This window comes from Myxine glutinosa, chromosome 2 (genome assembly GCF_964187855.1).
Source record: "Myxine glutinosa chromosome 2, kmMyxGlut1.1, whole genome shotgun sequence".
Classification (NCBI taxonomy): Eukaryota; Metazoa; Chordata; class Myxini; order Myxiniformes; family Myxinidae; genus Myxine; species Myxine glutinosa.
The window spans coordinates 115,509,173-115,535,184 of record NC_136262.1 but is presented as its reverse complement, the minus strand read 5'-3'; the positions used below and the strand labels follow the sequence as shown (position 1 = coordinate 115,535,184).

The window sequence follows — 26,012 nt, the reverse complement described above, 5'->3', positions numbered from 1 at the left end:
GCGTGATGACGTCACGGCGGAGTGATATAACGGAGACGACGGACGTTATCGTACTTCTTTCTTTGGGTGTTGAATATTTGTATTTTGATTCCAGTGCCTGGCTGCCCCTATCCTCGGGCTTGTTTGAGTTTTACCCCTTTGCGGACAGTTATCACCATGAAGTGGCAGTATAAAGAAGAACACCCGTTTGAGAAACGTCGCTCGGAGGGAGAGAAAATCCGCAAGAAGTACCCGGATCGAGTCCCGGTAGGTTGCGAGATGGGAGCGTCTGTTGGATCCTCATTTGATTGGATGTGGTGTGATGTGGTGTGATGTGGTGTGGTGTGATGCGGTATGGGGTGTGGTGTGGTGTGGTGTGGTATGGTAGGGTATGGTATGGTGTGTTGCGGTGCGATATGGGGTGTGGTGTGGTGTGATGCGTTGTGGTCTGGTGTGATGTGATGTGATGTGGTGTGATGTGGTGTGATGCGGTATGGGGTGAGGTGTGGTATGGTATGGTATGGTATGGTATGGTATGGTGTGATGCGGTGCGATATGGGGTGTGATGCGGTGCGATATGGGGTGTGATGCGGTGCGATATGGGGTGTGATGCGGTGCGATATGGGGTGTGATGCGGTGCGATATGGGGTGTGATGCGGTGCGATATGGGGTGTGATGCGGTGCGATATGGGGTGTGATGCGGTGCGATATGGGCTATGGGGTGTTGTGTGATGTTGTGTGAGGTGTGATGCGGTGTGATGCGGTCTGGTGTGATGTGATGTGATGTGGTGTGATGCGGTATGGGGTGTGGTATGGTATGGTGTGATGCGGTTCGATATGGGGTGTGATGCGGTTCGATATGGGGTGTGATGCGGTGCGATATGGGGTGGGGTGCGGTGTGATGTGGTGCGGTGTTGTGTGATAGCAGTGTGAGTGTGTATCCACATCCGTCTCGGGCTCGAATCTACATCGAATCGTCTCGTCGTTTTCTCAGCCGTTCGATGATTGGTAGGATCCCATACTTGGAGACATCCGGTTTTTCGGTGTAAACATGTCGAGGGTTGTCCCTGATCTCCTTGGACCTCCTGAGCGTTAGTTCATGCTGAGTGAACGTGCCAAGCCGTCTTTGTGACGGCGTGTGTACGTATTTTATGGATTGACTGTGATGGGTACGTACTTTATGGATTGACTGTCATGCGTATGTACTTTATGGATTGACTGATGCGTACGTACTTTATGGATTGACCGTGATGCGTACGTACTTTATGGATATTTGAGGTGAATGAAGTGAGCAACACTTCGATTGATACATGCTTTACGTGTTAACTTGAGGGTAACGAGGTTGGGATACTCCTTGCAATGTTGCCCTGTGCAGGCACAATAGTGGAATTGGTTTAACCACCGATACCTGCCTGAAGGTATGGCTATGGGGGTATTGACACCATATTTCGCTTCTGGAGGGAGCAGGTATTTATTTACCTCTTGCTCAAAATAAATTTCGGTTGAACGTCAGATCCAACCGACAAGTTTGTGAAAGACTGGCGACAAAATGGTTCCCAGGACGACCCAATGAGGTGGGAATAATCAGACATTGTCGGATATGTAATTTGTTTTAACAGGATGTTCTTGTTCAGGTGTCTGCACCGAAGCGTCCTGCACGGCACACCAATCCCTATCCACCAGCACTCGGTCACATCCCAGGCAGACTGTGCCTGGAATCCAAACAAATTTGGGGAACCTTTGTCAAAGGCCGAAGATCGACACAAGTTGTCTTTAACACGACACGCAGGTGTCCATCGGGTGTTTAACCGCTTATAAGAGGAAGTTTTGCTTTATTTTCACCAAATTCTGCTTTACTTTCTTGTTTCTGGGCACTGCTTGAATGTTCATCATTTTTGTTCACCTGGAAAATAGTTCAGGTGACCTTATGGCTTGTGGGATGGCGCGTCATCCGTTAACACGTATCCGAAACTGTTAGGATTATGACAAAGATTGGCAAAAATGATTTTTGGTGTGTTAGAGCCCGTTTGTTCATGGCATTCTCCTCCACCGATAAGTAGGTCATCGTATGGCTCTAAAATCCCAAAAGTATTTGAATTTCGATCTAGTTTGGCCGCCATTTTGGATTACCGGAAAACTTTTTAAAAGCCTTCTCTCAAACCGCTCGACTGATGGATGCGTACCGTTATATGTGTGATCAACTACATGTTGGAAATGTAATTTCGTAATGGTCATAGGTCATGTGTTCTGGTTGTCATTTTAGATCAAATGAAAAACTTTCAAATTAATCCCCTCTGAAACGGCTTAACTGATCAATGCAAACTTGTGGTCATCTACCTGTGGGAACATTTGATTAAAAGAATCTGATCTGAAACACAATATAACCGCTGGTGACGTCTTGATACAAAGTGGGCATTATATCAAAATATGAATTGGAGTTGGACACTTTGGAGTTGCAACTTATCAAATGGGGCTAATTTTGGCAACAGGAAGTGACGTCATACTAGAAATGGGCAATATCTCAAAAACGAAGGCCCATAGACAGCAGGGAGTTTCACTACTGTGTTCTGTGGACGTCGTGTCGATAATACGTGACCTAAAATGTGTTTATGCTCCAATAGTGGTGGTGGTGGTGGTTTGTATGCATCCTTTGGCTGCATAATTTTCTGGGGGTGCGGTGTGCCGCTGATGCAATGCCCACCCCCATTTCCAGTCAGTTGGTACTCATTTTGCCGACCTCGGAAGGGTGGCAGGCTGAGTCGATCTACGACATGTCAGGCTTGAATTCGGGACCCGGAAATGTTAAGCCAACACCAGGCCTCTTCAGTAGCGATTGTACTTCAGTTTTGAAGAGTACAGGTACGGATTCCTTGTCCATGTTTGTGAAGATCCTTTTTACGAGGCCCAGGGTGTTGCCTTGGTTACCTGTGTTGGCTCGGGGCCTTTGTAAACCCAGCCCAGCAGCCAGATCCTGTTTTCTCATCGTTCCCCTTTTACTTTTGTGAGGCTTCAATGAATTTACCTCTTTAATAATTTTATTTCCTCTCCGTGTCTATTTGTGTGGCATGTCTATCTGTCTGTTTGTCGTGTCTGTCTCTTTTCTCTTGCCAAAGCCAGATTTTGTTGTGAACCAGAAAAATTGCTGTGCACAATTTTTGAAGGTGCTCAATCAGAATGTGGATGATGCCACTTCAGCCCCTTTGGGCAACTTCAGATATCCAAGATATTCAGCATTTTGAAAAATAAAAAGGATAAAAGCACAGACGGTCCTCGTAGGTTGGGGTCCTTGGGTAAGAGGAAATGCCCCGTTGAGTGTGGTGAGAAAGCCAGGGCCATTGTTGATGTCGCTGGTACCAAGAGTCCCTGGGAAGTGGTGGCATTCCCAAACGTTTGTGTGTTTTTTTTAATTTGTTTTTTTTTTTGTCCTAGACAGCTCTTGGACTGTAAAAATGTATCGTAATCCAATCTTGGCTTTCCCACTCTATGGCATTGGGTTTTGGCTTTTTTTATGTTGAGCAATTCATTTATTAAGCCCTGGTGTTGGGCTAGCGGCTAGGGTGCCGGCTTAGGATCCTGGGTTCGAATCCCGGTCGATCGCTGAATTAACGCCAGGGGGGTTGACTCAGCCTGTCATCCTTCCGAGGTCGGCTAATTGAGTACCAGTTCACTGGTAATTCCCTGCTTGTCGTAAAAGGCGACAAAAAGGGTTGGCGGCAGGAAGGGCATCCGGCCGTAAAACATTGCTTCAAAAAGGGGACCAAAAAACAACAACAACCACGGTGCCCGAAAAAGGCCAACCCCTGCTTTGCGGGGGAAAATGGCCTCTAAAGGTGGTTTTTTAATTCGTTTATTAAAATATGCAAGTCATCAAAGCTTTCGTATTCCCGGAATAAAGCATGGCTTCGAAAATGGTCGGCGGAACTGATCCTCTTTTCCTTTTCTCATTTTTTCTTCTTCTTCTTCTCTCAGGTGACAGGAACTCTTCATTATGGACTTGAAGGTGCTCTACAAAGCTCAGTCCCAAGTCCCATAAGAGTCTTCTGATTGCATTGGCAAGCTCTAGGAGTGCCATGTTGTAGGCTTTCGAGGATTCTTATGATGCTACGAAGTTCGTGCATCATATAGTTCTTCCAAAATCGTATTTTTCTGCAGTCGATCAAAACCCCCTTTTTGGTATCTGGTCGTCTATTATAAATTAAATACTTCATGAATATTGGAGTAAAGAAAGTGCAATCCATGATCGGAGACTTCCTTGTGTCGATGGTTACCTGGCAACTCTATCTCCAAAAATTGTTTTTCGATCAATTAGAACAGAGCGGCGTCATGAGGATAGCAAGTTGTACCGTTTTACAACCGAATATACGGGCGGAACGTTGGATGAGGCACATGACGATCTGTCTCTTGTCCAACTAGAGGCACTCGGTAGAGAGCATACCTCCACCTGGTTGGCCATATCTCCCAATGGTGAAGAATCACTTAAAATTATACTAGCTGGGTCCTGATCCGGATACTCACCAACATCGAATCGATTCTTCCTCGTCACACACACAACCTGTTCACAAAGTTTCGTCCAAATCAATCCATAGCTTTTTGAGATATCCTGCTTTGTATCGTTTTTGGCCCTATCTCCCAATGGTGAAGAACCACTTAAAAAATTCGAGTAGCCGGATCCGGATCCGGATCTTCACCAAAATCTAATCATTTCGTTATTGTGACAAACGCTACATCTCTGCCAAATTTCATCCGAATCCGTCCACAACTTTGAGATATATTGTTCACAAACTGAAAGACAAGCTGAAAGACAAGCTGACAGACAGGTGAAAACATAACCTCCATCCACCTTTGGTGGTGGAGGTAATAACCACATGTTGCGTTGTCCTCGCACAGTGATTGGTCCAGTGGGGTCCATCTTGTGTGGGGGAGGGTGATTTGTAAGACTTGTTTAATGTTGTCCACCTGGTTACGTTGAACCCTTAAGGAATCGATGGTAAGAGTTTACCTGCGGGAGTTTTTCTCACCGGTGTGGTTATGTAATGAACACGTTTCTGATTGTTGGTCGTGTGAGAGATCTTCCGTGGAGAATAGGCCAATGGGCCCCTGCCACAGTCGTTGCTCCATACATTTAACTCTTGTTTACCTGGTGCACGAGCAGGTAATTCGGCTTCTGATGCCTGTACTACACCAACCCCAGATACTATCACCCATCCTTACTTGAGCTACTTAAAAGTCCTGCCAATATCCCTCTACCTCCAATGCTTCCAGGTACCTGTCCAATTCAAATTTAAGCTTGTCTGCTGTTTCTGCTGCCACTACCTTTCCCAGGAGACCATTCCATGCATTGTCTACTCTGAGTGAAAGGTACCCTTGCTTTACTACCGTCCTAATGATTCGCTCTTCTTTATTCTTAAGCTATGTCCCCTGGTCATATCATTGTCTACATTATAATGAACTAGCAGAAGTACCCGGCATTGCCGGGCGGGGGAGGGGAGGGGAGGGGAACGGGGGGGAGGGGAGGGGAGGGGAACGGGGGGGAGGGGAAGAGAGGGGGAGAGGGGAGAACAGGGGGGGAAAGTGCTGGGCGGGGGAGGGGAGGGGGGGGGAGGGGAGGGGGAAGAGGAGGGGAGGGGAACAAGGGGGTGGGGGGGAGGGGGGGGAGGGGAGGGGGAAGAGGAGGGGAGGGGAACAAGGGGGTGGGGGGGAGGGGAGGAGAGGGGGGGAGGGATGGGAGAGGAGGGGAGGGATGGGAGAGGAGGGGGGAGGGGGAGGGGGGAGGGCGCGCGAATCGTCGAATCAGCGCGCTGCTATGCCACCGATTCAGATTCCGTGTATAATATTCCTCGCTGAAAAAAAAAATGGATCTAAAGATGAAAGAAAAAAAAAAACCTATGTGGTGTGAATGGCAATGTTCCTCGCTGAAATGTGAAAAACCGCAACCGCGCAGCAAGGAACATCACGTGATCGCTCTGAGCGATCGATTGAAACTCTGCGTCGTGTCGTGGGCGTGGCCAACGTGGCCAACGTGGCCTCATGCTCCCAGGTGATTGGCTAACTCGAGCTCGAGAGAGCCATAATGCGCTACGTTATGGCAAAAAATATGGATCTAAAGATGAAAGAAAAAAAACCTATGTGGTGTGAATGGCAATGTTCCTCGCTGAAATGTGAAAAAACGCAATCGCTTTTCGCTCTGAAATACGTGCGAACGCATAACTGAGTTAATGGGCAATGGTGGCAAGGAACATCACGTGATCGCTCTGAGCGAATCAGCGCGCTGCTCTGCCATTCCGGTCATAATATTCCTCGCTGAAATGCACAGGTAAAAATATGGTAAAAAAAATATTATGAAATAAATTTTTAGGTCAGCCATGTTCTTCCCAGGCTCAAAGGCCATGTTTGTGCCAAATATCAAGTACGTGAGCCTCTCCGTTTAGGAGTCTATCGGTAACATTACACACACACACACACACACACACACACACACACACACACACACACACACACACACACACACACACACACACACACACACACGCTGAGTTAGTTATCTATATATATATATAGATAACTCATCTGCACTTTTGTCTATACTCTTTATTATCTTAAACATCTCTCTCACGTCCCCTCATAACCACCTCCTTTCCAATGTATAAAGTAGGCCTGGGCGTTGATATGTTGATATTGAACGTCTGGCATGGCAAGCAATAGCAAGCTGCTTCCTAATGGAACACAAAGCAAGCTGCTTGGTAATTGGGACAGTGGTGAAGAAAGTCGAATCCGATTATCCTCAGGTATTTAAAATAACACCTTCGATGTGGAACTTTGAATAATAAATGCCAAGCAATCCCATGTTGTGACAAATGGGATTTAAACAAATAAATAAATGAAACACAACACCGTCTCACCTGCTCGTTAGGTCCAATGAGAATGGTGAGACGAGACAAGAACGAGGTGACCTGCTTGTCCTTCTCCTCGGTGCCAAACCTCCGCACAGCGAGGACGCTCATCTTCTCGATCTTTGACATGATGTTGCCTTGAGTGATTAACTTCGCGCACAGACAAAGCGAACTCAAACGGATCGCCAAATTAGACACCGGAAGCACCGGTGCCTTGATTAGTTGGTTTATTTATTTATTTTTCCGTTTATTGTTCAACGATATACTATTTAAATTACATCTTGGAGAATATACATTCTATATTATATCACCTGCTTTATTTTATAGAGCTGCATTTAATACGGGAATATCTCGAGGGAAACTAAACGCTAAAAGCAGCCGATACACCATCGATATCCGGGTTCGAAGTGTGATTTACCTACTGTGCATGTGCAGCGGTTATCGTGATAATTTCCATTATCGTTGTCGTGATAACAAATCTAAAGCAAGATTATCATCCCATCGTGATTTTCACCCAGCAATAGTATAAATCCCTGTCTCCTTCAGCCACTCATATCTGAGTCTAGCTAGGCCCGGAATCAATCCAGTAGCCCTGCGCTGAACCATCTATAGCAGCTTTGGCCTTCCTGAGTTGTGGTGAGCAAATATGCACACTATTCTAGGCCTAGATCGGCCCTCACTAAGATTCCTGTTGTGTTTCAACCACCTCTTTCTTTTATTTAGAATTGATCCCCCTACAAATACAACCTAAAAGCCTGCTTATGTTACCTATGTCTTTGTCCTCTCGCTCTCTTCCCTTCTGTCTTTGTCCTCTGCCACTCCTGTCTCTCCTGGTTTTGTCTCTCCTGGTTTTGTCTCTCCTGGTTTTGTCTCTCCTGGTTTTGTCTCCTGGTTTTGTCTCTCCTGGTTTTGTCTCTCCTGGTTTTGTCTCTCCTGGTTTTGTCTCCAGGTTTTGTGTCTCCAGGTTTTGTCTCCAGGTTTTGTGTCTCCAGGTTTTGTGTCTCCAGGTTTTGTGTCTCCAGGTTTTGTGTCTCCAGGTTTTGTGTCTCCAGGTTTTGTGTCTCCAGGTTTTGTGTCTCCAGGTTTTGTGTCTCCAGGTTTTGTGTCTCCAGGTTTTGTGTCTCCAGGTTTTGTGTCTCCAGGTTTTGTGTCTCCAGGTTTTGTGTCTCCAGGTTTTGTGTCTCCAGGTTTTGTGTCTCCAGGTTTTGTGTCTCCAGGTTTTGTGTCTCCAGGTTTTGTGTCTCCAGGTTTTGTGTCTCCAGGTTTTGTGTCTCCAGGTTTTGTCTCTCCTGGTTTTGTCTCTCCTGGTTTTGTCTCTCCTGGTTTTGTCTCTCCTGGTTTTGTCTCTCCTGGTTTTGTCTCTCCTGGTTTTGTCTCTCCTGGTTTTGTGTCTCCTGGTTTTGTGTCTCCTGGTTTTGTGTCTCCTGGTTTTGTGTCTCCAGGTTTTGTGTCTCCAGGTTTTGTGTCTCCAGGTTTTGTGTCTCCAGGTTTTGTGTCTCCAGGTTTTGTGTCTCCAGGTTTTGTGTCTCCAGGTTTTGTGTCTCCAGGTTTTGTGTCTCCAGGTTTTGTGTCTCCAGGTTTTGTGTCTCCAGGTTTTGTGTCTCCAGGTTTTGTGTCTCCAGGTTTTGTGTCTCCAGGTTTTGTGTCTCCAGGTTTTGTCTCTCCTGGTTTTGTGTCTCCAGGTTTTGTGTCTCCAGGTTTTGTCTCTCCTGGTTTTGTCTCTCCTGGTTTTGTCTCTCCTGGTTTTGTCTCCCCTGGCTTTGTCTCTCCTGGCTTTGTCTCTCCTGGCTTTGTCTCTCCTGGCTTTGTCTCTCCTGGCTTTGTCTCTCCTGGCTTTGTCTCTCCTGGCTTTGTCTCTCCTGGCTTTGTCATCTCCCGCTCTTGTCTCTCCTGTCTTTGTCCTCTCCCGCTCTTGTCTCTCCTATCTTTGTCCTCTCCCGCTCTTGTTTTCCTGGCTTTGTCCTCTCCCGCTCTTGTTTCTCCTGTCTTTGTCCTCTCCCGCTCTTGTTTCTCCTGTTTGTCCTTTTTTTTTTCGTCTTTTTTTTTTGTATACTGAATCGAGGCTCGTGAAAGAGCTAACATTTACTTCACAAACAAATCAACCAGACAAACAAAATACACAAAAAGAGGGAGCGGAAGACAAGATGGGGAGAGCAGGGGAAGCACACAAACACAACATCCGAGAGCAGGGAGATGTGTGGAAGGGAGAGGGCCCGGGGGGAGGAGGCATGGGAAGGGGGGGGGGGGGGGGAGAGAGGGAGAGGGAGAAGTATAAAACACAAGTACAGCAAGGACTTCCAGGACAGAAGTTGGTATTTCAAAAAAGTGGAATTGGGGTGAAATTAGCGGGGGTAGAAAAGATCAAGGTTTTGGATGGGGGAAGATAAGAGATGGTGGTGAACAGCTGTTTTAAAGACTTGGAGGGTGGAGTGGGATTGAAGAGAGTGAGGGAGTTTGTTCCAGAGGTGGGAGAAAAGAGGAATGAAGGAGTAAAGGTGAGCAGAGAGTCTTGATTTTGGCAGTTTAACCATAAGAGGGTTGCAGGCAGATCTTGTGCGACCTGTCGGAATATTTGCGGGACAGAGCCCAGAGAGAGCTGGGGGGGAAAGGCCAGAGAGGAGTCGGTAGAAGACGGAAAGACCACCAACCTGCCTGCGGTGAGTGAGTGAGAGGCCCTTGGAGTTAGCTTCATCGCGGGAGATTCCAATGATTCTGAATGCTTTTGTTTCAACAGCGTGAAGGCGAGCTAGGTGTGAGGCAGGAGCACCAGCCCAGAGGGGAGAGCAGTATTCCATTGAGCTGCGGATGAAAGCCTTGTATGTGGTGAGGAGCTCAGGTGTGCCAAGGAAGGACTTCGCACGACGGAGGATGCCCAGTCGGCGACTGGCTTTGGAGGCCAGATTTGAAATGTGGTTTTCCCAGGAAAGATCATGGCAGATAGAGTCCTCTCCCGCTCTTGTCTCTCCTGTCTTTGTCCTCTCCCGCTCTTGTCTCTCCTGTCTTTGTCCTCTCCCGCTCTTGTCTCTGCTGTCTTTGTCCTCTCCCGCCTTGTTCCCTGGCTTTGTCATCTCCCACTCTTGTCTCTCCTGGCTATGTCCTCTCCCACTCTTGTCTCTCCTGTCTTTGTCCTCTCCCGCTCTTGTCTCTCCTGTCGTTGTCCTCTCCCGCTCTTGTCTCTCCTGTCTTTGTCCTCTCCCGCCTTGTTTCCTGGCTTTGTCATCTCCCACTCTTGTCTCTCCTGGCTATGTCATCTCCCGCTCTTGTTTCCTGGCTGTCATCTCCCACTCTTGTCTCGCCTGGCTATGTCATCTCCTGCTCTTGTTTCCTGGCTTTGTCATCTCCCACTCTTGTCTCTCCTGTCTTTGTCCTCTCCCGCTCTTGTTTCTCCTGTCTTTGTCCTCTCCCGCTCTTGTTTCTCCTGTCTTTGTCCTCTCCCGCTCTTGTTTCTCCTGTCTTTGTCCTCTCCCACTCTTGTCTCCTGGCTATGTCCTCTCCCGCTCTTGTTTCCTGGCTATGTCCTCTCCCGCTCTTGTTTCCTGGCTTTGTCATCTCCCGCTCTTGTTTCCTGGCTTTGTCATCTCCCGCTCTTGTCTCTCCTGTCTTTGTCCTCTCCCGCTCTTGTTTCTCCTGTCTTTGTCCTCTCCCGCTCTTGTTTCTCCTGTCTTTGTCCTCTCCCGCTCTTGTTTCTCCTGTCTTTGTCCTCTCCCACTCTTGTCTCCTGGCTATGTCCTCTCCCGCTCTTGTTTCCTGGCTATGTCCTCTCCCGCTCTTGTTTCCTGGCTTTGTCATCTCCCACTCTTGTCTCTCCTGGCTGTGTCCTCTCCCGCTCTTGTCTCTCCTGGCTATGTCCTCTCCCGCTCTTGTCTCTCCTGGCTATGTCCTCTCCCGCTCTTGTCTCTCCTGTCTTTGTCCTCTCCCGCTCTTGTTTCCTGGCTTTGTCCTCTCCCGCTCTCGTTTCCTGGCTTTGTCCTCTCCCGCTCTTGTGTCTCCTGTCTTTGTCCTCTCCCGCTCTTGTCTCTCCTGTGTTTGTCCTCTCCCGCTCTTGTCTCTCCTGTCTTTGTCCTCTCCCGCTCTTGTCTCTCCTGTCTTTGTCCTCTCCCGCTCTTGTCTCTCCTGTCTTTGTCCTCTCCCGCTCTTGTCTCTCCTGTCTTTGTCCTCTCCCGCTCTTGTTTCCTGTCTTTGTCATCTCCCACTCTTGTCTCTCCTGTCTTTGTCCTCTCCCGCTCTTGTCTCTCCTGTCTTTGTCCTCTCCCGCTCTTGTCTCTCCTGTCTTTGTCCTCTCCCGCTCTTGTCTCTCCTGTCTTTGTCCTCTCCCGCTCTTGTTTCCTGTCTTTGTCCTCTCCCGCTCTTCTCTCCTGGCTATGTCCTCTCCGGGTCTCCCGCTCTTGTCTCATGTCTTTGTCATCTCCCACTCTTGTCTCTCCTGTCTTTGTCCTCTCCCGCTCTTGTCTCTCCTGTCTTTGTCCTCTCCCGCTCTTGTCTCTCCTGTCTTTGTCCTCTCCCGCTCTTCTCTCCTGGCTATGTCCTCTCCGGGTCTCCCGCTCTTGTCTCATGTCTTTGTCATCTCCCACTCTTGTCTCACCTTGCTGTCATCCCCTGCTATTGTTTCCTGGCTTTGTTCTCTCCCGCTCTTGTCTCTCCTGTCTTTGTCCTCTCCCGCTCTTGTCTCTCCTGTCTTTGTCCTCTCCCGCTCGTTTCCTGTCTTTGTCATCTCCCACTCTTGTCTCTTATCTCTGTCCTCACCCTCTCGCTCTCTCTCTTTCCTGTCCTATCTCCGAGCTCGTCGACCGTCAAGCTGAATCATCCGGTCTGTGACTATCGATGTGAAAGTTTGTCCAGTCTGGGTTTTTGCCCATTATACATTGCTCAAATTTGCGGAAGGGTCAGAGGGCTCCATATCTGAGTGGTCCGCACACCACTTTAGTCTCTGGTTTCAGACGTTGTCTAGGCTGACAGACGTTTGTGTTGAAACCACTAAATTCTGCCGTTACTGGGTCGGTACAATATCCTTGAAGTACCCGTGATCTGCAAACCTTGAGCTCGTACGGGGGGGAATGTTTTGTTGAGCTGCAATCTTCAACGGAAGGACACATCACATTGCATCAGCATCTGGCATTCATGGCTTCTTTATAGGAGCCGTAAAGCATTGAAACGTCACGAGGAACGGCCATTTTTATTTCGTTTTCATTCATGTGCCCGATTCTGCAGTCTCCTCTCCAATCACGGTCCGTATCGTGGTGACTTTGTTAGACGTAGAGCGAGGGTACGCGTAGATTGTAGCCGATTCTATGATGAAATATTGGTATTAACGTTTTCAACAACCGCCGCTTGCGCAAGTGCAAGTATGCGCAAGTGCAAGTATCGTAATCTGGTAATCAATAGTTTATAGTAATCTGATATCACATTCCTGAAATTGTTGTCAGCAGAGGTCTTCAAGGGTTTAACATTGTCATACAAGTGAGTTATAGAGCTGTCCATTGAGGAACATCTCCCTCAAGAAACCCTGGTATAACCTGGAAATCTGTTGGCTGGTTGTTCACCACACTAGTTGTTATATTAACAACTGAGAATTGCAGGAAAAGCCATGTCCATCCATTTTGAAATGAGAGCAAATGCTTTTCGTCGTGCTGGTTTTATCTGTGCAACAGTCATTGGTGCTCATTTGGGCCGTGGCAGGAGGGGCGTGGCTCACCCCACAACTGTGGGTGGTGCTTATGGCGATGAGGATCTTTCAGCCCATTGACTCTCCCCAGCTCCTACCCCACATGCACCTGTTCCTCCAATAACCCCTTCCTGGTTAAACTCCAAAGCCAGACTTGCTGCATCCCAATACTTTGTCCCTATTTTATCCCTTTATGGAACTGCCTTCCTGATTCATTCATTCAATCTTCCTTCCAGTGCTTCAAGCAGGGTGTGCACCACCACCACTTCACTTCGTGTGGTTTTGTGCTTCTGTGCTTGCTTCGTCGGTGTTGATCGAATGATTTCCTTCATAATACCAAACTTGTTTGTGTGTCCTGTGTCTGCCTCTTCGTTGCCTCCAACGTTTCGTTCAGGCTTTGGTCCTTGGGTCTTTACCTCGTCACCGAGCCTTACCTGGCGAAGCCAGGTGATGACGCGATTATCATTGCATGTTGATGATGAAAACCCTTTAAATTTCTCTTCATTTTGATATTTTAATCGAAAGATTGGTTCTTGTGACAGAGCTGAAATGGTGTTGTACTTTCATTATATTATGATTATGGTGGTGATTTGTAATGGTGTACTTGTGTAATCTTGGCAGGTGATCGTAGAAAAGGCCCCCAAAGCACGAATAGGAGACCTGGACAAGAAGAAGTATCTTGTGCCCTCCGACCTCACTGGTGAGACCTGTTGGGGGTAGTTTGGAGAGTATCTTGGTTAATAGGCTGATATTGCCGCGGTACGTGTTGATGATTTAAGTTCAATTTGAATGCTGATGTATGAAGTGTTTAATGTGTTTATGTTTAGGATGGGGTGGGAGTATCCAACATCAGAATGTTTGATACTATAAATTAAATCTGCACTTTTGAGTAAATAAGACATATACATTGAGAAGGCTGAACTCTCCTTGATATTTGATAGCCTTTTATGCCAAATCTGTGCATTGTTATATGTATTTTGCAATGATGGGCACATGTAGTTGTCCTTACAATCACATGCAGGAACTAGAATACTGCTCATATAATTCTGAACTAGAATACTTGAGATATACTGCTCACAAACAGAAAGGGCTGAAAACATAACCTCTGTTTACCGTCGGTGTCGGAGGTAAAGTGCTAGTAGAAAGTCTACACCCTGTAAAAATTCATTTTTTTTTTTTGGTATACTTTTATACTTTTGGTATATTTTTGGTATACTTTTTTTTGGTGTTTGGTATTTTCTTGGTATATATATATTTTTGTTTTTTTTGGTATATTTTGGTATTGAGGCTCATGTAAAAAAAAAATAGGGCAGAAAATAGGGCAAAATGGAGAAGATTGTCATGGGGACCGCAAGGCTAACCCCCGCTCTAGCAGGGAAAATGGCCTTAAAATGCATGTTGTGTTGTGTTGTTGAGGCTCATGTAAGAGCTAACGTTAAACAAAAAACGTGCACGGACACATAAAATTGACACTAATTTCAGGAATGAAGTTGGAGATCGAAAGAGGTGGATTTGGGGTGTCTTAACTACAAATTTCAGAAAATCAATTAAAAAGACAAAACTAGAATATCTTGATTGCATAAGTGTCCACCTCCCTTATAATATCAATTATAAATTGGCTCAGGTGTAACCAATCACCTTCAAAATCACACAGTTAATTGGCCTCAACTTGTGGTAAATTGTTGTGGACTGATCAGAGGTCACCAAGAGGCCAATGGCAACTTTGAAAAAAGCTACAGGCCTTTATGGCAAAGACTGTTCACTGTGTGCAGGTGACAATAATATCCCAAGCACTCCACAAGTCTGGCCTGTATGGTAGGGTGGCAAAAAGGAAGCCATAACTCAAAAAAGCCCACCATGAGTCCCACTTGAGGTATGCAAAAAAACCAAAACACTCCGGAGATTCTGAAGCCATGTGGCAAAACGTTTTGTGGTCTGATGAAACCAAGATGGAACATTTTGGCCTAAATGCAAAACGTTACGTTTGACGCAAACCCAACAGCACATCAGCCAAAGAACACCATCCCTACTGTGAGGCATGGTGGTGGCAGCATGTTGTGGGGATGTTTCTCATCAGCAGGGACTGGGGCACTTGTCAGGATAGAAGGGAAAATGGATGGAGCAAAATACCAAATTATCCAAGAGGAAAAACTGCTGTCCTCTAAGAAAGCTGAAATTGGGACAGAGGTTCACCTTTCACCATGACCAGAAGCACACAGTCAAAGCTACACTGGAGGGGCTAAGGAACAAAACTATGAATGTCCATCCTTGAGTGGCCCATTTAGAGCACCAACCTAAATCCAATCGAAAATCTGTAGGATGACTTTTTGTTGCATACAAATAGTCCTTGAGCCAGACCAAAAGTAATGCTCCGGCGGGGGGAGTAATTCTCATTATGATTTTCCATTAGACCAATGTCTCAAGTGTCAGAAAAGGTGTGATGCACATCTGAGAACGGTAGCTTAGTGCCCGGATGGACGCCATCTTTGAAACCACCCAGCTCGAAAATGCCCATTTGGTGGGGTACATTGTTGCATGTGTATCTGGACTTCTATACTAGCTATCGATGTGCGGTTGACGACTAAATATACGTCCGATGTGTACCGTCTAAATAAAAAATAATATGAAGCATTTTGTTTTAGATTAATTATTATAAAAATCAATTATCGAAAAAAAATCATATATTTTTCAATATTTTATTATTAGACTTGTACTTTTTTTAGTGAAACAACACTGGTATGATTTTCCAAATTATGCATTGTGCTACACCGTTTATCTGTCTATAAAAATAACTCAAAAACTAAAACATATCATCCACCACGAGTTTACAACAAATAAATGTAAAGAGGCATAAAATGACTTAGGCCGCCGCTGGCATTATCTATTCTGACGATAACGCAAGTTAGGAATGTCGTACGGAGAGGATTTTAACACCATACGATATCTAATAAGCAGGCGGAAATTGTTACATAGGAAATCTGCACTTTGGTGGCCATCTTGGATTTCAAAATGGCCGCCAATTATATTAATTATTCATTACTAGAGTTTGGAAAGACGTATGGAGCTGATTTTAACACCATACGATGTATATTCCTAATAAGCAAGCGGAGGTATCATTGAACATGTCATGTTTTAGTCAAATAACACCGGTATGATCTTCCAAATTATACATTTTGCTAAACCGTTTATCTGTCTATAAAGATTTTCAGGCAATTTGGCCTGCATTATAATAGAGAACAACATATGCTATACAATATACAGTGCACACAAAGTTAATCATCAGAGTCGCCATCAGAGTCATTGGCATCCTGAGCCACGATAGCATCATCCTGCACCATGTTGGAGCATCCCTGCAGCTTACACACAACAGTGCACTTCAACCCATTCAGTATGCAGGAGCAATCTGACGGTCGACACGTCCTTCTGCATGTGCATGAGATGAGATTCAAGACGACATCTGGAGCTGGTAGACCCGCCATCCATCGGATTGTGAGCGAACCGCCATCATCGAGTTCCCAACCATGTCCTGCTGATGGTGTTGGGACGTCTGGTAGGTTTTCAAGGCTGCGTCGCCAGATAGCCGCCTGATAGTTGGCCCTAAGCGTATGCTGCATCAAGGAGTCTTCACAAGGTGGCAATTGTCCAGATTCGATCTGGCCCTTCTTTGCACAGAACATGTGATAACGGAGCGAATTAACACCGACGATCTTCGTGTTCTTGGCGTACAGCTGACACGTGAAGGCCTGAATGTTATTGAAGACGTCTGTTGGTACATTCCACGAAGATCCCAGATCTGTGAGTGCTTGAAGATACAGCTCATTCGCTTGCACAAGCTTCAAAGCCTTTATCTTTCCTTGGCTAGCCAGAGCACTCACAGTGTCACACCCGCTCCATGCATGAAGCCCTGGCAATGCACTGCAAACTCCAGACCCCAATACCGCAGCCAACTTTCCAACGTCGATCATTCTGACTCGAACCTTTGTTCCTCGTCTGATGAAGAGCTGACTATCGATGGTTCTGCTGAGATGAAGACTGATGATCAGAACGTCGGTGTCATCTGCCACTAAGATGATCGTCTTGTAGTGGGTAGCGGCGTGCTTTGCGTGGAGAAACATACGCGTGTCTGCTTCCTCGTGGCTACATTCGAGTGCTTGCACCAACTTCCACCTATCGCGGGTCAGTACCAGACATTTTTCACCACAGGTGACATACAGTGTTCTGTTGCCTAGCTTTTCGCGATTTGTTTCATGTTTCCACGACTCCGCCAGAAACACAACCAGTTTCTCCTTTGTCTGGCTGCAAGCAAGGAGACGCCGCCAGTTCATGATTTTGTGTGCGGGTCTGATCTCGCTGAAACTGATGCCTTCATTTGAACCGCGGTTCACACGCTCAGCTGCTTTGATGGATTCTTCTGTGTATGTGTCAAAGACAACATCGATGCGCTCACTGCCTTGACCAGCGTGAAGCGCTGCAGCAAGGATGCGGTCAGATAGTTCTTCGAACGTGTCGTTCTCGCCATGCATCTTTTGTATGAGAGCCATCGCATCAATTATTGTTGCACTTCGCTTGTCAACGTTCTCGGCTGGTTCCACAAGACCTTCCATGTGTTTCGCAAGTGCAGCTTTGTTCGTTTTTTTCATTGACCCTTTCACGCTCAAGCTGAAGTGATGACATGATGTTCAGAGCTTCTCTGAGGATTTCTTGCACTGTTGCCATATCTGTGGCAGGCGCGTTTATAGTCCGGCAGGTAGCCAACTACATCTTCCGTCACCTGAACATGATCTCTAGTCATGATGTTGAAACCAGTCCACGAACTGATTGTCTGGTCGCATGGTTCCAGCATGCGAGACATAATCCATACGTGATTTCGGCGCTGCGCAAGGGATGTTGCGCCTGCAAGAGTGTCAGAAAGATCTGCAGGCTTGATTGCAGGTGGGCCCTCTCGTTTCCCACCGCTGTATATTGGAACTAAATCGCTGGATGACGGGATAGATCGCTTCTTATCTGCTTTGGATACTGCCGATGGAGGTTGGGGCGGCAAACACGACTGCGACTTCGGTTGGACGATGATACCGTTGACGCGATGCGATGTTCCGCCACCACTCAGCGATTCCTCTAGCCTGTCGATGTTATCGAATGCTAATACAGTCGGGACCGAAGGGTGCACATGTGACGGAAGTGGTACTGTATCTTTCTCCACACTTGCTAATTTGTCTATGCATAGCGCTGTCTCGATTTCTTCCAGAACTGTGTACGAACATCCGTGCCCGAGTCGATTCAATATTCTGATGACCTCTGTATTACCGGTGAGCGTTTTCATGACCCACGGAAGTAGGACATGCTTCGATGTTCTGATGGTACCCCGGTGTACAGCATTGATGATATCTTGAGCCATCGACCATACCAGTGTGTCGGCACGCGCAGAGCTACCCCCACTCCCGCAAATCGAAGTATGCAGAAATACACGAAGAGAATCTGGTATCTTCACGTAATCTGAAGTGAGTTCTGCTGGCTGAGGCGGCCAACGTTCATTGTAATGAGCATCTTTGATCTGGTGTCGCAGTGAAGTAGCTGCACGCACAATGTTACTTTCACCGTCCGTTCGTTCAAATGCTTTCACTTCTGCTTTCAGGTTTACGCACTCTGCAGCAATCTCTCGCTTTGTCAGATTATCGGGCATCAAGTATACACGGTGTTTCACATTGAAGAAGATGAGCGATTCTCCAAACTCTCTTTGTAATGTGCGCTGCAGATTCTTCTTGATGGAGTCACGAACATCAACTGAAAATGTATCTGAAGACAGGATATCTGTTGCAACATCAACTATTGGAACAATCCTCGGGTTCAAGAACAAGTCAGTGCGAATGAAATTGAATATACATCGTATCATTTCTTTTTTCTCGATATTATCTTCAATGTCAGTTTCTACTTGAGGTTTTTGGGGCCGTGTGTAGTTTCTATAGCAGGAGAAGTGGTAGTGAGCCTCAGCTGCAACCATATCTCGTGTAGTCAATGCCAAAACTCTCTCATCATTGCGAGCTGTCGCAGCATCTCTTATTGTCTTATCTGCTCGAAGTTCAACAGCCAAGACAACTGTTTTACGGGTACGACTGCCTTTTATGAATTTTGAAGCACGCTGGCAAAAAATGCATTTATCATCGTAGACCGTTGAAGTTGATCCTGTCTCTTCCCGTGATGATCGCCGTCGCACCGCATCGCCAGTATCAACTGAAGAACTTCTAGCTGCATTGGTCAAAGTAGCTAGGTGGTTTTTGTGAGTGAAGTCTGATCTACAAGCCCTATGGTATAATATTGGAATATTAGGAAGTTCAACTGCGCCTTCTTGGACTAGCTTTAGAATTGGATAAAAGTTTCTAACTGCGGCTGCGTCACACAATGTCTTCCAAGAACTGTTGCCCGCTGCCTTGCTTAGTTCAGAGAGTGGCGACTTCTTGCTGCACAGGATGCACGTTCCGGACTCAGGTTCAATCTTCGCCCGTTTCGCCTCGACACCGGCCATCTCAGCTGAAAGAACAAAAAGACTGACGTTAGATTACTCCGATATCCGAAAAGCTCGCCAGCTTACATAGACATACTCATCCAAGTCAGTGAACGTGTTAGATGGCGCCACAATACAACTCTATAATAGAGTTGTATGTGGCGCCATCTAACATGTTCACTTTTAGTTCTTAAGCCACCCACCCCCCCCCCCCCCCTCAGAAATTAATCAGGTCACCGCAACAAATCTCAGACTGAGATATAGAATATAGAATATAGATATAGAATAGACTGACGTCACTTTCGGCACTGGGTTCTGTGGGTTGATTATCGGCGGGAAATTCCAACTGACATAGTTTCGGTTTGTGGGAAGTGCATGCCTTTTCATATATTTTTTGTGTACACTCGTGGTGGATGATATGTTTTAGTTTTTGAGTTATTTTTATAGACAGATAAACGGTGTAGCACAATGCATAATTTGGAAAATCATACCAGTGTTGTTTCACTAAAAAAAGTACAAGTCTAATAATAAAATATTGAAAAATATATGATTTTTTTTCGATAATTGATTTTTATAATAATTAATCTAAAACAAAATGCTTCATATTATTTTTTATTTAGACGGTACACATCGGACGTATATTTAGTCGTCAACCGCACATCGATAGCTAGTATAGAAGTCCAGATACACGTGCAACAATGTACCCCACCAAATGGGCATTTTCGAGCTGGGTGGTTTCAAAGATGGCGTCCATCCGGGCACTAAGCTACCGTTCTCAGATGTCCATCACACCTTTTCTGACACTTGAGACATTGGTCTAATGGAAAATCATAATGAGAATTACTCCCCCCGCCGGAGCATTCACTTCAAAATATGGCCGGTTGGCTCAAGGACTAAAAGTCGAGGCTCATGGGAGAGGTAACACATAGAACATATAATAAAGGGAGAGGGAGACAAGAGGGGAAGAAAGAGGGAAGCACAACAGCAGGGAACAGGGACATCAGGAGATCTGTGGAAGGGAGGGCTGGGGTGGGATACACAGGATAAACAAATGGACAATACTGGGACTTTCAGGAAAGAAAACGGAATTTGAAAGAGCACTTATCCAAACAAGATATTCTAGTTTTGTATTTTTAATTAATTTTCTGAAATTTGTAGAATTTCTTTTTCACTTGGAAGTTGTGGGTTACGATGTGTAAATAAAAATGGAAAAGTCTGATTTAATTCCAGGTTATAAGACCGGTATAGGTGAAAATTTTGAAAGGGGTGTAGACTTTCTATAGGCACTGTAATTAATTTTGTATTTTTGGTTTGAGCTTCTTTCTGGTTTTCACAAACTACGTCGATCTTGTGAACATGACGGATGTTCCTGCTCTTGCAGTTTGTGTGTTGTCTTTTTTCGTTTTCACTTCCTTCTCTTGAGAACCCGCATGGACCCGGCAGTTTGCTTTGCATGTTCTTGTATCATTTTGATTTGCTCTTCGTCTTCCTTTTAACTACATCACCAGTCATTACCCTCGCCAGAGGAGAGGGTATTGCATTTGAGTCCGTTTGTCTGTCTGTCCGCACAGAATAAATATGATTTTCTCTGCAACCGTTGGTCCGATTGACAGGAAATTTTCACCATAGGTGCAACTCCACCTGTATAATTTTTTTATGATAATTATGACATCATAGGTTGAGCATAATCTAGGAATAAATTCGTTAAAAAAAAATAAATGATGCCGTCATTGGTCACGTGATTCGGCCGCCATATTTGTTTTAACACAAAAGCCTTAAAAACCACTGAAAATACATCCTGGCGAGGGTTTGCAATCTCCGATTTCTCTTTCTTGTTTGTAATGGAACAGAGTATGGAATATCCATTCAGGGACCACGTGCTTGGTCCCCAAGAGGCAAATGCTGCCCCTCACATGCTCTTTGTAGACCACCTCCATTTGGCTGTTCGGCTCATGATTCCCCTCGCCAGAGGAGAGGGTATTGCATTTGAGTCCATTTGTTTGTTTGTCCGCACAGAATAAATATGATTTTCTCTGCAACCGTTGGTCCGATTGACAGGAAATTTTCACCATCGGTGCAACTCCGCCTGTATAATTTTTTAAATGATAATTATGACATCATAGGTCACGTGGTTTGGCCGCCATCTTGGGAAAAAAATCAAACTTTGCACCTCTATATCTCAAAGCGCTGAATAGAAAAAATTGAAACATGGCTCATTGTGAAGAACTCTCCATGGGGAATAAAATATGTTGGTCATAGATGCCTCCATTATGACGTCATAATTCGACAAGTACTAGTACCCGACTGCAAAGCCGCAATGAGCCGGCGAAGCCAAAGCCTCTTGCCACTATTTTACCCATCACTATGGCATCAGTAGGTTAGGTAGTTGGTAGTAGGTAGGTGTAGTAGGTACCGTACCTAGTTCAAAATGACACCATTTGCATTCTGGATGAGATTAAAATTGATAAAATTTCCTTCTTGATTAATTCGGTGAATTCGGTCTCAACTTCGGATATTTCCGGGCGTGAAAAACTATCCCCTACGGCTGCGAGATTTCTAAAAAATAATTCTTCGTCAATTTTAGAATATTTGACGCCGTTTTCACCCTCCGAAACGCGTAATAAGCTTTTTTGAAATAATTTTTGAAATGCTCGAATCTCATTGGTTCCGGTGTTTGGTGACGATTTTCATTGAAGATAACGAGGTTGGTTTTAAAGTATTTTAATTACAAATTAGAGGTGCATAAGATTGTGAATCAAACAGACGGGTGAAACAAACTCCTATTGAACGTTTTCTCAATTTTTTTTATGCAAACTTCCGCATCCGGACGATGGCAGCCTCCATTGAGTGATTTGGTTTCTGAAATATTTTTTCAAATGCTCGCATCTCATTGGTTCCGGTGTTTGGTGACGATTTTCGTTGAAGATAACTAGGCCCGTGCGGGCCGAGGTTGGTCCTAAAGTATTTTAATTACAAATTAGAGGTGCATAAGATTGTGAATCAAACAGACGGGTGAAACAAACTCCTGTTGAACGTTTTTCAATTTGTTATGCATACTTCCGCATCCGCAAGATGGTGGCCTCCATTGAGCGATTTGGTGCGTCAAAGCTTCGAAATTCTCAAGCCAAGGGATCCAGCATAATCTGGTTTTCAACATAATACGTACGCGTTTATTCACAACACCGGCTTCGCCGGCTACAAAACTTCATCGAATCGAGATGCAATTTCTTGAGCGCCATGTCATCATAAACTGGTGGAGAAAAAAAATAAATGATTGCGTCATTGGTCACATGGTTCGGCCGCCATCTTGGAAAAACTGAAAAAAATTGCACCTCTATCTCCAAAAGTGCTGAATAGAAAAAAATTGACATGTCTCATTGTAAAGAACTCCATGGGGAATAAAATGTTAATGATGTCATAGGTGCCTCTATTATGACGGCATAATTCGACAAGTACAAAACTTCATCCAATCAAGATGAAATTTCTTGAGCATAATCTAGGAATAAATTAGTTCAGAAAAAAAAGGACGTCATCGGTCACGTGGTTCAGCTGCGTGACCGATATATTTGTTTTAACACAAAAGCCTTAAAAACCACTGAAAATACATCCTGGTGAGGGTTTGCAATCTCTGATTGCTCTTTTTCTTGTTTTTGTGTTGGAAACGTATGGAAGTTTCCACATATTGGTTTCCAAATTTCCACATAAACATATTCCACATATTGGAAACATATCTTATTTTTTTCATTCATTCATTGTATTGGAAACATGTGCACGCACCACATCACCTCGATCTTGCAGATGTATGAGGTTGAAAGATTATTTTTAATGTTTAAAGTGAAATCAGTGACTGACATGAGATGTATATTTCATGTGTGCTCCCCCTGATGTCATAATATTGACTTGGCCTAGTCAAGGATGGTTGTTTCATGATGTAATTGGTTTTTAACACCGGCGTGTGCAGTTGGACAGTTTTACTTCCTGATCCGAAAAAGAATCCACCTTCGCGCAGAGGATGCCCTCTTCTTTTTCGTGAACAACGTAATTCCACCCACATCTGCCACCATGGGCCAGCTATACCAGGTAAGATCATTTTCCTAGTGTTTGGTCACAAATAAATCTTTCGTAATCCAGGCACGTGGAGTATCGCTCATTTAATATGTTTGATGAGATGGTTTGAACCGGATGGAGACATGAGCACATGTACGATGTTGAGGACTTTGACTAGTATGGAATTGAGTTGCACGGAAAGACGAGCCTGTCGAGGGCATGGAGCAGGCCCTGAGCTTTTGCATCAGGACAAGAAACCGATTATGAAAACGAGCTGTAGTCTTAAAATGTACAAAATGGATGACTGACAGGGGAGGGCTGAGAGAAGGAGGATTCTGGCCATGCACCCTTGTTGGTTGTGTGTGACTGCCATTCTTCTGGTGTGTTGGGGGGGGGGGGGGGGGGGGTTCCTAGCAAGCCTTACATTTTTTGGGGTGTGAGTGGGGGTGGATTGCGATACCCCCAGGCTCCTGGAGGGGGGGGGGGGGGGGGTCGGAGAGGAGGGTAACCGGCAGTGATGTTTAAATGATCAGAACCACCCTGCATTGGGACCTTTTATGCAGGTCCTACACTACTATAACCTTGAACACCAAGCGTTTGTTTGTGTGACCGGTCCAAGACAAACATTGAGCCCTCATGCTGATATTTTGACTTTGCTGACAACGCGACTAACAGTAAAATGGTAAACAGAATGAGCCTCGTGTCACTCACTCCCTCTCTTTCTCTCAACTCCCCCATGCCCTCCATCTCTCTGCTCCACCAGGAACATCACGAAGAAGATTTTTTCCTGTACATTGCTTACAGTGATGAGAGTGTTTATGGACAGTGAAAGAGGGAGGGATGAGGGTTAGGGATGGATGGATGGAAGGAAGAGGTGAGGGGGAGAACGGCAATCGCACAGAGGAAGCTTCTTTGTGTGCTGTAAGTGGCGCAAGCTTGTGGTGGTGAAAAACAAATCTGAACAATCATGGTGAGCGAGGAAGTTGTGGTTTGAGAATAAAAAGGGAGAATTGCTGCTGTGAAAATTATCATTGTAAGATGGGGGAGGGGCATGTTCAGGGGTACTAATTGGATTTCGGTTCCAGACTGGGAATGTAGTTTAAAATAAATAAATAAAATTTTAATTGGCCGTTTTATAAAATTTCTTTTGACATGGCTAACTTTGGTGAGGGGCATTTGCTATGGTTCCATCAAAGTTGTCATTTTGACCAAGGATGTGTCCAGCTCTGAACGGCACAGGTATCGATCAGTTCTGTGATGTTGGGTTTACACCTGGGACTTTCTAATTGCTCGATGGACGCACCTTTCCACCCAAGTCGTGTCGTGTCGCATCTCGTCCCACAATCCTGTACAGCACAGGCTATTCGTGGCCTCTCCCACCCAGTTCACCACACCCAGCCAAATGTACATTTGATTTAATTGTTCTGATTTTCTTTGTTGCAATTTGGATTATTTTGGTGTTCGTTTGCTTTTTTGTTTGTTTTTGTTTTGTTTTTTTGGTGGGGAGGGGTTCCCTGCCATTACGTCTAATTATCCACCATTTGCTCTAATGGGATATTGAAATAATTACTGGCAATATTTAACAATTGTTACAATGATTATTACAAATAGGTGAATGAAACAAACGATGTAAACAGCATTTGACATTTTATGAAGCTCGTTATCTTTTCAGTACTTTGTTCAAAAAGGCCACCACTCACCCCTCAGTCCGCCAACTCGGTGTGAAGTTGATGTATTCCAGGGTATACAAGCCTGCTGAGAATCTAGTGGTTATTACAAATGGCTGTGCTGTATCATACCCTCCAATAAACGGCTTGCTTCCACTTTGTCTTCAATTGTATGGACTCGGAGTAAACTACACGCGTCACATCGACATCCCAACTCGTTCCTCCAAAGGTAAATGCACTTGTGGTTGAGGTAACGGTGACTACAAACATTTTAGATGTTGACCCTGTTGTTAATCGCATCTGTGTTGATTTATTTTAATTGAACTACCAACGAGCTTCGTTAGCATCCCTTGCTGATGGAGTGAAGATTGCCTGGGAGTGCAGCATCTTGGAGCATCCTTTGAACAGTAATGCCATTGCTTTGTGTACATTCTGCTTACCTGTTATGTCACATGACCTTCCTTCAAAAATCCCAATACAGTACATGTTAAAACTTATTTGGGCTTAGTCTCCATAATCCAGAATAAAGAGTTCCTTCTTGCATAGTCAATTCTGGTTAGGAAGAGATGTGGGTGAATATATATATATATATATATATATATATATATATATATATATATATATATATATATATATATATATATATATATATATACATATATATATACAGACTTGGCATTTAATATGGAATTTTTTTTTGTGGGGGTGAACTTGTCAAGATGACAGAACCAAAAGTTCATTGGAATTATGTTGAAATTATTCTAGATTTTGTTAATGTGACCTTTAAAAGAAACAAAAACCACATTTGACATTTCAAAACAAATAAATTGATCCTTGAAAGTGATGTAAACTGATATCGAACTCAATTCATGGACAGTACTGTGTGAAACATATGTACGTTTTCCAGAAGTCTCTTTATTTTGCACATTAGCCAAATCTTTTTTTAACAAAAACAAAAGTTAAATTACGACTGGGATTACGGACAGTAAAATTACAGTTCAGTACTTCGTGTAACCCCCACGAGCATTCAGGAGAGCACATACACGTTGAGGCATGCTGTTCATGAGATTTGCCAAGGTTTGGACAGGAATCGCTTGCCATGCAGTGACAATAGCCTGCTGCAATTCATGCACAGAGGTCGGCTGCTGGTCCAAGTGGTCGATTTGATGCATTAATTCAGCCCACAAGTTCTCTATCGGATTCATATCCAGGGACATGGCAGGCCACTCCATATGCTCTACACCACGGTCAGCAAGAAAGTGTTGGAT

The 26,012-nt window shown here is 45.0% G+C and overlaps 2 protein-coding genes across 2 annotated transcripts in view; both read left to right on the top strand.

Annotated features, from left to right (window-relative positions):
* On the top strand, positions 1 to 24,900 carry GABARAP (GABA type A receptor-associated protein). Its single transcript, XM_068103291.2, has 4 exons — positions 1 to 246; positions 13,153 to 13,231; positions 22,992 to 23,110; positions 23,841 to 24,900. The coding sequence occupies exons 1-4, from the start codon at positions 157 to 159 to the stop codon at positions 23,904 to 23,906; spliced, it is 354 nt and encodes a 117-aa protein (XP_067959392.1). The 5' UTR covers positions 1 to 156; the 3' UTR covers positions 23,907 to 24,900.
* The window catches only part of LOC137417043 (uncharacterized), an 87,336-nt gene continuing 86,178 nt past the window's right edge, over positions 24,855 to 26,012 (top strand). Inside the window, exon 1 of the mRNA XM_068102778.2 lies at positions 24,855 to 24,973. The gene's annotated coding sequence lies outside the window, so the exon portion shown is untranslated. The remainder of the gene's footprint in view (positions 24,974 to 26,012) is intronic.

Bases quoted from the DNA above. Each gene is read 5' to 3' on its own strand.
- GABARAP (XM_068103291.2), top strand. From the start codon at position 157: ATGAAGTGGCAGTATAAAGAAGAACACCCGTTTGAGAAACGTCGCTCG. The intron at 13,232-22,991 runs GTGAGACCTGTT...CGGCGTGTGCAG, and splicing joins TGTGCCCTCCGACCTCACTG to TTGGACAGTTTTACTTCCTG. The intron at 23,111-23,840 runs GTAAGATCATTT...CTGCTCCACCAG, and splicing joins CCATGGGCCAGCTATACCAG to GAACATCACGAAGAAGATTT.